Source organism: Lithobates pipiens, unplaced genomic scaffold (genome assembly GCF_037356315.1).
Source record: "Lithobates pipiens isolate NorthernLeopardFrog02 unplaced genomic scaffold, aLitPip1_a1.2 Scaffold_23, whole genome shotgun sequence".
NCBI classification, from domain to species: domain Eukaryota; kingdom Metazoa; phylum Chordata; class Amphibia; order Anura; family Ranidae; genus Lithobates; species Lithobates pipiens.
Window position 1 is genome coordinate 95,422,504 of NW_027507785.1, and position 13,173 is coordinate 95,435,676.

The following is a 13,173-nucleotide window of genomic DNA, read 5'->3' on the forward strand; positions in this document are numbered from 1 at the left end:
GTTATTTTTTTTTAAAGTGAAAATTGTACCTTTAACATCACTTTAATATCTGTGTACATAACGCTCTGTTATGTTAAATACCTTGATCAGTTGGAGTATAGAGAATGTTACTAATTATGAGTCTTTACAATGAACATATCTTAAAGGAAATCTCTGTACTGAGAAATATAGAGGCGATCAATGCAGACGTCTCCTTCTGAAAATGTTAGTTACTACTTCAATGGCTTGAATATTTCTTAAGTTCCTGACCTAAAACAGTTAGCAGATCAGTAGCTTTGGCTTTGCACTTGCTGCATGCTTTTTCTTTATTAGTGACTTAGAAAGCCTTTACGCCTAAACTCCATCTTCTTTTTTAAACCCACTGCCCAGCATACATAAAAACAAATGCAACTCTCACAATATTCATTGTGTCTCCCCAAATAAATCAGCATGGCAGGTCAGGCAACTAGCATTTCCAGTAGTAGGTCAGCAAAAGCAGAATTTTTCTCTCAGCAGATTTCCTTTTAAATTCTCTGAACAAAGTCAGCATTCTGTCTTCTTTTTAAGACACAGCACACCACACAGCACAGCAAACACACAGCAGTTCAGGTATATATGGATCAGTAATGCACCACCCTTATAAAAAAGAAATGTATACTGTACACCATAAAGAATTTACATGCCCATGTAAATGTACAAAGTGACACAGCTGTAAAAAGAAAACAGGTTATAGATGCAGTCATTTGGAATTAAACTCAAATCAGTAATTATAATTTAAAACGAAGGTAGCCAGGAAGACTACATAGCCTGGTTAAAGAACGACAGCTCAACTGATAGATAGATAGATAGATAGATAGATAGATAGATAGATAGATAGATAGATAGATAGATAGATAGATAGATAGATAGATAGTTCAATAAATTAATACATTGATCAATGGTTAGATTAGAAGGATAAGCAACACAATGATAAATAGGCAGATTAGACCAGCCATGGGTACAGTGAAACCTTTGGGTTCCTCCTGAGGTTCCTTGAGGTGTGGTTGATTGACCTCCCATTAAATGGTGCCTGCCAAGTTTCAGGTTCATCACCACTTGGTAAAGCCAACAGCATAACGCCAATTAATTTTTTAGCTCATTGTAAAGGTGGAATTCTGATCACCACTGTAAGGCCCCTTTCAAACTGTGGCGGGAGTGGCGTCGGTGGTAAAAACTATTTTTAGTGCCGCTTTACCGTAGTTTTAACCGCCGCTAGCGGCCGAAAAAGGGTTAAAACCACCCGTAAAGCACCGCTGCAGCGGTGCCTTGCCAGCAGTATAGCCGAGCTGCCCCACTGATTTCAATGGGTAGGAGCCGTGAATACACGGCTCCTTCACCGCTCCAAAGATGCGGCTAGCAGGACTTTTTTCACCGTCCTGCCAGTGCACCGCTCCAGTGTGAAAGCCCTCCGGCTTTCACACTGGAGTGAAAGGGGCTGTTTTTTTTCAGGCGCTACACAGGCGCTATTTTTAGCGCTGTAGCGCCTGAAAACTGCCTCAGTGTGAAAGAGGCCTAAGGGGGCATTCTTCCCACTGACCACCAATGCAAGGGGCATTCTTCTCATTGACCACCGATGTAAGGGACATCCTTCCCACTGACCACCAATGTAAGGGAAATTCTTCCCACTGACCACCAATGTAAGATCAATCTTAGCAGGAATTCCCTGAGACCGGAAAATTTCAAGGGTTCCTCTGGTGTAAAAAGTTTGAGAAAGGCTGGATTAGACAAACAACACACTAGCCAATAAGTAGACAGACAAATTAGACAGACAATTGACACACAGGCAAAACAACAAATGACAGATAAACAACAGAGCAATTGTTGAAAGCCAGGTGGATAGGACTCATGGATATTACATTATTATTATTTTCTTACCTCAGTAGCGAAATTGAATGATCTTTAGTTAAAAATGATGTATAATTGTTTCCTTGGTGGTCAAGCTTACCTGTGAATACATTTACTGCGCCACTCTGTACTACTTTATTACTGCTATTTTATAATTAACAAAACTATAAACTACAGTTAGAAATAAACATAAATCTCTCACATTGTGAAGTAAAGTGTGTTTATTGTCCACGTTTAGCTACTACCATGAATAATGACAGCCAAGAATATTAGACCTTTATCTTCCTACGCCTCTAACTACAACAGGACTGAGCAACAACTTCAATACCTATGGAGTAGCAAGGACCATAGAATATAACCCTGGTGTATACACATGGGTCTGAATGAGTTATCCGATGTTTATGAATCTTTGTCACATTGTCCATTGTTCTCTGGATCCGTGCAGATATAAGTAGATGTTGTAGATCAGTGTGGGCTTTTTAATATAAGCTTGCATTTGTATGTCAGAACTGTGCAAAGGAGTCTCTTCTGGAGGTTGTAGAACTTCCCAATTATCAAATGAGTTCTAATGTAAGTCTTGCATCTGGTTGTATGCCGACTGAACACCTATAGAGGGTACAGGTACCTACAACAGTTTTTGGGTCTGGCTGCAGGTCTGTAAGATAAAGATGGCCACACCTGTGACAATCTGACTTTACATTCTCCTAAATTAACCAAAAGTATGAAGGTCTACCTAAACAGTCCTTTTAATTTATATTCAGTCAGGCGGGCCTTTGCCCCTCTTTAGTTGTTAGTAGGTCTAATGAAGAATGTACAATTAGCCCTTGTACACACGGTCGGACATTCCGACAACAAAATCCGCCAGATTTTTTCCGACGGATTTTGTCTGAAACTGGTGTTGCATACACATGGTCGGACAAAGTTGTCGGAAAATCCGATCGTTCAGAACGTGATGACGTTCATTCATTACGACAGGACTACATTCAGCCTAGTAGCCAATAGCTTTGGTCTCATAATTTGATCTGAGCATGCGTGGCACTTTGTCCGATTGGAATTCTCTACAAACAATCGGAAAAAGTCAGATCGGATCATGTTGTTGGAAAATTTGATATCCAGCTCTCAAACTTTGTTGGTCGGACATTCCGACGGAAAAAGTCCGATGTAGCCCACACACCGTCAGATTATCTGTCCGATTGGATATTTTCCGTCGGAATTTCCAAAAATTGTACAAGGGCTTAGGCTGACTGTGCATTGAAACCCTGAAACCAGAAAGACCACCATGTTACGAAATTCCAAAAATAATTATTCCAAATAATACATAAAACAACTGCCCTGTAAAAATATCTATATATAAAATAGTGCAAGGCTTAAAAAAAATCTTCGCTTTTGATGCAATTTACTGCAACTAAACAGGATGGCGTTTTGCACTGGCAGCAATCTTACAACATGCTAGCTTGCAGGATTAGGGATTTCAGAGATTTAAGGGGAAAATAATACTATTTTACTAAGCCTATTTGGCAGCATCCCTGCCTGTTTTGGATATGTCAGAGGCTTCTAAAAACAAGTTTTATTTGAAACTCCAGAGAACTGTGAGAACTATGGCTAACAGAGATGGATTAGCTGCATGTGATTCCTGTACGGCTACTCGGGACCAGAAAGGACAAGGGGACCTGTATGGTAAGCACAGTGCTAGCCCTAAAGTAAAAGGATAAAGCACGACCCCCCCCCCCCCCTTCATTGCTGATCAACTAAGCCCCTCTGCAGGGGGCCAGACTGTATTCAGGGCACTTAAATAAGAACTCTCACCAAAAATTAAAATTTTAAACTTTTACTTAAAACACCAGGGGACCGAGGGTAATACATTAATAATTATTAATTTTATAGTATATTAAGGGTAATAACAGCAGTTGGTTCTTCTCTCATACATGAAAGCACTGTGCAGTAAAAATACCTATTTTTCCTTGTTTGTATTGGCTGTAGCTCCACCCCAGTCTTAATCCCAATTTATGGGTGTTCTTATTGAGGGCTACAGCCAGCATTGAGTCCTCAACCCTCTCTAAGCTGAATAATCTTTTATTATGATGAATGAACATTCATCTTTACATATGTTTACCAGTAGCTCTATCACACAACCCTGACCGCTCTGTCTGTTTACTCACAATAGTAAATGATCATTCACAGCTGTAGGGCTGTGTGATCTATCTGGGCAGTAAAGCAATCATTTTAAAGCAAAGTGGGATAGAGTGGAGTGATGGAGCATCCTTTAGTGAATTTTATTTAGAAATATATTGAAAAATTGGCCAAAGATAACCAATAACATCTTAGCGTTCTAGCCAGGTACATTACACGTCACAAACCTCTCAGTATGTATGGGCTCTTTTACATAAAATGAATACCTAGAGAAAATGTAGACTCACTACACTTAAACCACAGAAACCTATTTTTATGGCTAAAAAAAAAAATGTCTACCATAGCCTCTGTCCACACTTTCATGTTTTAACGCACATGCCAAAACATGCTGTAATGCATGTGCCATCAAAAGCAATACTACAGACAGAGCCTGCTCACATCTGTGCAATGTCTTGCTGCAGGTTTTTGTCTGGTGTCATGCGTTTCGAGGCCCATATGAGTCAATGGTAATGCATTAAAATGTCTGTATGCATTCTATATGCATTTTAAGTGCCTAGAAACAAGTCTACTTTCTTTCTGCCCAACCTGAAAACACATGATGCATGGAAATGCATCATCCATCAGTTCGTGTGCAAAAGAAGCATCAATGCATATTAAAAAGCATGGTAGTACTATCAGAAAAACAGAATCGCAAAGATGTGAAGCTAGCCTAACTATAGAAGCAAAGATTAGAGCTAAAAAAATGGCCTCCTCAACAGTTGTGCAGAAAAAAACTGTAGTTCTTTATTTCAGAAACATAATTAGAAGAGCTGTGACATAAGGACATGTCACTGGAAATATCCATATACTCCACAAATAATTACCTTAACTCCCCAAACTGTAATTACATTCCTATAACAACTTTGCTCAGGAAATCCCTGAGGTTCCAGTAGTAGCAATCTTCAATGCATTAGCAAATGTCTATCTTAATTAGCAGTCGCTGTCACTAAGGAGTTTATGATAATACACACTTGGATCTAGAGGAAAAACGTTTGCTCAGATAGACCGCAACATGATCATGTTCATTCTTGGGCAATAAAAGGGAACTTAAGCCAAACAGCTATAAAAAGGTCAATAAAACCTAATTATCTTAAAATTAACTAAATATATTCCAGGTGCATTAAAACAAAAAGTGTACAAAGTATTACAGTTTCCTGTCTTTAAAAGGCAGCCACAGCCTCAATAGCAAAACCTGTCCCCTGCCAGCATGATGCAAAGTAGGACCCTTGCTCTCTGGAAGCAGCGGTCCCTTTGTAGAGGACTGGCATTCCCCCTCTTAAAGTAATATTTCTTTTTCTATTTAAATTTTTTTTTTTTACAAAAATAGTGTTAAACGTAACTGTTCTGTGCAACAATATTGCACAGAAAGCACACTCTGAACTTCTGGCAGTCCTTCATTGATGCTATCAGCTTCTTAGTGCTCTGGGTGCCTCGTTAGCAACACAGTTGCTATAAAGAAAGCACCTGTATGTGCGCACTCCCAAGTTGGGCTGTGTGTGTCCATAGACATACACATTGCCAGTAAGCTATGCCCCAGCTCCCTCCTTACAAGAGTTTGACTGACAGCAACAGGACCCCATGGCTCTGCTCTCCTCAGTTTCTCCTGTGAAATCAGAAAGCTGGGGGAGTGGTGCCGAAGCCGGAGAACGTGCTGGAGCAGTGACCAAAGCCAGGTAAGTGTTTAGGGATGGGAGAACTAGGACAGTTAGTAAAGTTTTTTTTACCTTGCAAGGAATGCATTAAGGTAAAAAAAACCTTATGACCTTAGAACTATTTTAACCACTTAAGGACCGGAAGATTTGCCCCCTTAATGCCCAGGCCATTTTTTGCTATACGGCACTGCGCCGCTTTAACTGACAATTGTGCGGTCGTGCGACGCAGTACCCAAACAAAATTGATGTCTTGTTTTGCCCCTCAAATAGAGATTCCTTTTGGTGGTATTTGATCATATCTGCAGTTTTTATTTTTTGCAATATAAACAAAAATAAGCAAAGATTTAAAAAAAAATCTATATATTTGTTACTTTTTGCTATAATAAATATTCCAAAAAAAAAATGTCTTCCTCAGTTTAGGACGATAGATATTCTTCTTCATAATTTTGGTTAAAAAACTCTGCAATAAGCGTATATTAATTGGTTTGCACAAAAGTTATAGCGTCTACAAAATAGGGAATAGATTTATGGCATTTTTATTATTATTATTTTTTTTTTACTAGTAATGGCGGTGATCTGCGATTTTTAGCAGGGCTGCGAAATTATGGCAGACAGATTTTACACCTAACTGACATTTTTTACACTTTTTTGGGAACAAGTGACATTATTACTGTAATCGTGCTAAAAATATGCACTGTTATTGTACTAATGACACTGGCAGGGAAGGGGTTAACATCAGGGGTTAAATGTGTTCCCTGCAGGTGTGTTCTAACTGTATGGGGGATGGACTGCCTGGGGAAACAATAGATCCACCTTCTTGCATAGCAGAACGACAGGATCTGTTTGATCACCTCTGCCAGAACGGAGATTTGCCTTGTTTACACAGGCAGATCCCCGTTCTGTCACTGCGGGGAACGATCGTTAGTGGCCGGCAGACATCGAGCCTGCCCCACCCACTGATTGGCTCCACCACTGGCTCACGCGCGCCCACAAACTAGAGCCAACGTTCAATTACGGTGATTTGTGGGAACGAGCCGACCTGCCACAATACAATGATGGTGGCTGGTTCGCAAGTGGTTATAAGAGAACTATTTTTTTTTTTTTTTTTTTTAAATCATACCTACCTAGGTGGATGCAACACCCGTCCAATGCTGCATCTGTCCCCCTGTCAGCTCTAAGACAGCTCTAAGCCAGAAAACTGAGCAATGAAAAGCTGCTGATTGATCAGTCCTCGGTGCTCTGCTCCCTCCTTGCTCACTGGAGCACTGGACTGTGGAGGGGGCGGGAGCAGCAGGCTCCGGCTCGCAGTGGCCATATGGCCGCGATCTTTGCCCAGCCTGGACCGGCTTTGTGACTCCATCCTGCTGTCTGCTGAAAACGGGTCACCGGACTGCAGAATGAACTGCACTCCTGTGATCCACAGAAGTACAGCCAAACAAGACCACAGCTTCCATGCAGAGAACAAAGGTCCTTCAATGCAGCATGCTGATAGGGGATGGGTTTTATACTCAGGTTGTGACTACTTTACAAGGAAAACCAATTGTAAGACTTTGTACACCTTTGCACCAGGAGCGCATTTAGCTGATTCAAATTGGGTTTTAACTTATCTTTATTGTGTTATATGGCTGAATACTTTACATAAAGAGGGTTTCTTATGTAGGGGATATGTTAACACGTGGCACTTTTTCAAACCTTTTTTTCCTTATGATTTCGTAATATGTTGTGGGCACACCAGCTTTCATGTAAATGTATTCCTCCATAGGCACAAAAGATATAAATCCACTTTGTGTGCACCAAAATCCCTTACAAATAGAGATATTACACCTTGTAATAGTAACCGTAACATCATAACTGTTCTGTACAATGCTTGAGCAGAGAGCAGGGCTGTGGGAGGGACCCGTCCAGTCCCACCAACTAAAGACAACCTGCAGAAAACTACAGGAGGGGGTGGGGAAAAGACCAGTCACCCTGCACAAGGAAAGAGAGCAGTAGTGTCCGGCAGTGGCGTCGCTAAGGGGTGGCTTTTTGGGCTATAGCCCTGAATCTGGGGCTCATAGCCCTGAGTCTCTGCAGGGGTCCCCAATGGGAGGGGAGGCTCTCTGGGGACCCTGATGTAAGTGGGGGGCTCTCTGGGGACCCTGATGAAAGGGGGAGGCTCTCTGGGGACCCTAATGTAAGGAAGGCTCTCTGGGAACCATGATGTAAGTGGGGGCACTCTGGGGACCCTGATGCAAGGGGGAGGCTCTATGGGGACCCTGATTTTAAGGGGGAGGCTCTCTGGGGACACTAATGTAAGGGAGGCTCTCTGGGGACCCTGATGTAAGTGGGGGCACTCTAGAGACCCTGACGCAAGGGAAAGGCTCTCTCCGAACCCTGATGTAAGTGGGGGCACTCTGGGGACCCTGATGCAAGGGGGAGGCTTTCTGGGGACCCTGATGCAAGGGGGAGGCTCTCTGGGGGCTCTGATGTAAGGAAGAGGCTCTCAGGGGACCCTGATGGAAGGAGGAGGCTCTCTGGGGACCCTGATGTAAGGGAGGCTCTCTGGGAACACTGATGTAAGTGGGGGCACTCTGGGGACCCTGATGCAAGGGAAAGGCTCTCTGGGAACCCTGATGTAAGTGGGGGCACTCTGGGGACCCTGATGCAAGGGAAAGGCTCTATGGGAACCCTGATGTACGTGGGGGCACTCTGGGGACCCTGATGCAAGGGGGAGGCTCTCTGGGAACCCTGATGCAAGGAGGAGGCTCTCTGGGGACCCTAATGCAAGGGGGAGGCTCTCTGGGGACTCTGATGTAAGGAGGAGGCTCTCTAGGGACCCTGATGTAAGGAGGAGGCTCTCTGGGGACCCTGATGTAAGGGGGGCTCTCTGTGGACCCTGATGTAAGGGGGGCTCTCTGTGGACCCTGATGTAAGGGGGAGGCTCTCTGTGGACCCTGATGTAAGTGGGGGGCTCTCTGTGGACCCTGATGTAAGTGGGGGGCTCTCTGGGGATATGTACACATACACGCGTATATTATGGTATATAGATGTGTATGTCCACCCAAGTGTATGCCTTTCTTTACTATGCTGCTATGGGCTCTAGCCCCAGATCTTTTGTAGACCTAGCGACGCACCTGGTGGCCTGTCTTTATTACAGGAAGTTTCACACTAGATCTGGAAGAAATACACAAAGCACACCAAGATTCAAGTAAGAATGCACAACTCCTGTTTTTGGACAAAATTAGCTTATCCCAGAGTTCAACTTTCATTAGATTTCTCCATGATAAGCCAGCACATGGGCAATCTCTTCCCCTTCTTTCATAGCCCATAATGGCCATTTTAGAATGCATGCATACAGACAATCTTTAGATACTGTAGCTTGTACTGAATTGTGAATGCACAGCTGTATCCCATTTAAAGTCTAAAGTCTTTTAGAATATTATGTTTACTGCTAAGATACAGGTACACTTTGAAACCGTTAAAAGAGAAAGGGAACAATGATTACAATGGTTCTTGAACATCAATGTTAAAATAGGGTTGATAAATAAAAACGTCTCTTTTGACTATAGCTACCAATTACTGATGGATTTTTTCCCCAGCTGATGCTAAAAAAAACAAAAACAGCTTGCCATGCCCACTGCAAACACCGATCTTTCCTCCACCTCTTTCAAAAAATCATTGGTAATAATCTGAGCTCGGTTGATGTCATTTGCTTACATGCTGTCATATTTGTGCATGTAGCAGCATGCGGTATGACTGCTCCCTACGCAATAAGTGACTTCCTTTTCACGCATGAATTTTCATGATATTAATTCTACAAATAACTAGGTCAGATATGCCAGCTACAGCTAAGCTTATCTTGTTGTTAAGTTAAACTGACTTATTCTTATGCAGACTGAGAGTCTGCAGGCAAAAGCAGGACACAAAGAATTGGTGTCCCTTCCTATACAAAATTGTTTTATTTGTTAAAAAAAAAAAGACAATATTCTCTGATGCACTAAAAGTATAAGAGGAAGGTTGGAAAAACAAGTAGAGACCCTTTTTTAGTTCTGAATATTAAAGTGCTTGTATACCCCCCCAATGCGGAAGTTGTACCTATAGGTAAGCCTAAAATAAGGCTTACCTATAGGTACTGTAAACGTGAGCCGTTTAGGAGATATTTACCTTGTAATTACCTTGTAATGTGCCCTCGTGCCGTTTCTTCACTAGAAAGTGCCATACCCGACAGTGACGCTTTAGGCTAAAAATATTTTCTTTCAAAAAATCTGTACTGAGTGAAATGCAAAGGCTGCCATTAATGACCTCTTCTAAAATGCTAGTTTTCTGGTTGTCCTTGGCATCAGTAATTACTAGGAAACATAAATATAAAAAGGGTCGCTGGTACGAATCCCAACCACGACACTACCTGCCTGGAGTTTGCAAGTTCTCCCTGTGCCTACGTGGGTTTCCTCCAGGTACTCCGGTTTCCTCCCACACTCCAAAGACATGCAGGTAGGTTAATTGGCTTCTGTCTAAATTGGCCCTAGTATATAAATGTGAGTTAGGGACCTTAGATTGTAAGCGCCTTGAGGGTAGGGACCAATGTGAATGTACAATGTATATGTAAAGCGCTGCTTAAATTGACGGCACTATACAAGTACCTTAAAAAATAATAATCATAATAATGTATGTACAGAACTCCTAGTTGTATAATTGTTGTCAGTGATGTCAAAACGTATTTAAGCTATTGAATCAGCATGACAGCCAGATAATTAGTACTTTTAGACGGGAAGGTCAACAATGGTGACATCCATACATCCTCTTAAAATTTTTCCTTTAATATTCTCAAAAGAAAAAACAAAACAAAATGGAGACCTTATAAATGAAGTTTCCTAAAGCAATCCACAACATGCAGAACAGCAGTAAGAAAACATGCGAACCACAGCAAACGGGGAGCCTGATCACAGCAAATTCAACATTACCGTGTTTATTTTTACGTTTAAAGCATCTAAACCACCCTTTCTTCTTTTCTCCAAGCAAATCCTCCAGTGTAACCCCTTCATGGTAAAGACACAGTCATTTGTCAATTCAGCAGCAGGTGGCAGCAACGTTAACATACAAGCAATGTAGAAATTGACAGATTAATATTAAATACGGCACTCCATTTATCTAAATGGAAACAAACTCAACTGATGGCGCTGCAAATGTTAATCGCAGGAGGCTCCATGCAGCTGTTTACAGTACACAATTGAATGGGCTATTAATGAACAGAACCACAGCAATTAAAAAAAAAAGGTGCTAAGTGGCAACAGAAAACTAGCACAGAGCTCGGCAATTACAAGAAAAGAATACGTTGCATGAATAAACTTGTGACATCAAATTAAATATACTCGGTACTAATCTTTGTATAGGGAGGTGTATAAAAGAAAAGTTGTTTGAGAAAGGCTAGCATCTCATAGTCATTCTCTACAGGATGGGGGGAAGGAAAGGAGAATCTGATTGGCAGCCTTAGGGCAATACAAACGTGTTTTGAGGCCAAACACCCATGGGGTAAAAAAATACAAAAATACAAAAATGTTAAAAAAGCCACTTTCACAGCATTTCCATAAAAGAAAATAAAGCTGTTTTTATTGCTATAGTAAACTCCTCTCTAGTGCTGGTCCCCATAGACTCACAGAGACGGACGTCCATCGCCACTCATCTTGCAGGTTAAATGGTGATCAGCATCATCCTATCCACCGCCTGTGGGCCAAGGCTGTCCATGACACCCCCCCATGGGAACACATCATCACAAATCCTGGGATCACAGTACTCCTGGATTGAGCGGCACTCACATGTCATTATATAAGCACTGCTCAGTCCAGCCCACTGCCACCACCAAACATAAACCCTACCAACCTGAAGACCACAGAAAAAACGTATTGGGATTTATTTTTATTTTTTTAACAAGACCAAGAGGGGTTCGGGGAGGAGTGTAGGTGGATTAGAGAAAACTGGACTTGAACTTTAATAAAAAAGACATTTATACATTAATAATATGCTTTAAGTCTACCGCTTTATAAAAATCTAATATAGAAGGACACACGTGGAAGCAGTGGTCTGTCTACAGAAGTCCAATGCACTCTTTCCTGAGATGGAGCCAAGCTCAAACTCTCTGCAGATTGGACAGCTCTAGTTTTGACAAATGGAGGCGTGTCATACCTCTGCAGAGAGGCCACTGTTTCTAGATAGAGGGTAATGCCCCGTACACACAATCGGAAATTCCCCCAGCAAAAGTCCGATGTGAGCTTTTGGTCGGACATTCTGATCATGTGTATGGTCCATCTGAACTTCATTTTTTCAGCTTGTCGTAGTGTTGTACATCATCGCGTTCTTGACGGTCGAAGCTTCAGAGAACTTTTGTGTGCCCATGTATATGCAAGCCAAGCTTGAGCGGAATTCCATCGGAAAAACCATCCAAGTTTTTTTCCGACGGAAAATCCGATCGTGTGTACGTGGCATTAGGGTCCTTATCTAGACCATGCTGACTGGGGAGGCCTTTCTATGCAGACAATGTCTGCTTTCCAAAAGAAACAAACTTTATGAGAGAACAACTTTGGTTTGATGCTCTTGGTATGTATTTAGCTAGTTAATGTGTTACTAAACCCAGGACCCTGCATTCACTATATCTGGTCTCCCAGAGTACACAGAACATGGAAATGCAATAGTTTTAGTAAGTATAAACTACTAAATACCCTTGCTCATCAGCAGTTAGAGCAGTCTTGTGATTTCTATCAGTGTCTAGTTGAAGCTTGTGGGAGGAGTTTTCATTCTCCCATAATTGCATAGCTTCCAACTGTCCCTGATTTGGAGGCACTGTCCCCGATTTGGAACAAAGTCCCTCTGTCCCTCTTTCCTCCTCATTTGTTCCTCATTTTGGTCTGATCTACATAGTTGTATATAAAATGCACTTTTTACCTTTCAAAAAGTGTTTCCCAGTGCTAAACCTTTCTAAATTGCTGCATTTTCAAATTTCAAAAGCCAATATAAAGGAATAGAAGTAGTAAAAAAAAAAAGCACTACCGGTAGTGGGTTTAACTATTTTTTTTATAATTCTCCTTTAAGGGGGTATGGCAGGAGGTGTGTCCTATGCCTGTATACTTTTGCTAATAGGTGTCCTTCATTCTTATCTCAAAAAGTTGGGAGGTATGTAATTGTCCTATGAGGATGCAGGACCCCTCACCCTCTGTCTGGACTGTGTGCTGATCGCATGCACTCTCCAAAAAAGAAAACATTTTTGTAGCAATACACACCAAACTGAACATGTGAAGCTTGTCCCCTAACCTCTGTACTATCAGGAGTTATAATTGGGAAGAAGGGGAGGATCAAAGGAGACAGAATGAAACAGACTTTTTACACAATGCAGAGGATTAACATCTTAGGTTCCACAGTGAGTATAACAAGCATGTTATGCTGCATATACAGACTGATTTTACTGTTGTGGGTTTAGTAACAATTTAATGGGGTTGTAAAGGTTTGTGTTTTTTCACTG

At 41.7% G+C, this 13,173-nt stretch overlaps 1 protein-coding gene across 15 annotated transcripts in view; it reads right to left on the reverse strand.

The window, feature by feature from the left end:
• Positions 1-13,173, reverse strand: part of CACNA1D (calcium voltage-gated channel subunit alpha1 D) — a 540,723-nt gene that overhangs the window by 222,247 nt on the left and 305,303 nt on the right. For 6 of the 15 annotated variants that reach the window (XM_077452061.1, XM_077452073.1, XM_077452063.1 and 3 more), the window contains exon 10: positions 10,625-10,699. The exons of the other annotated variants lie outside the window; for them this stretch is intronic. In XM_077452061.1, coding sequence (XP_077308187.1) covers positions 10,625-10,699 — 75 coding nt within the window. The remainder of the gene's footprint in view (positions 1-10,624; positions 10,700-13,173) is intronic. 15 annotated transcript variants of the gene reach the window in all.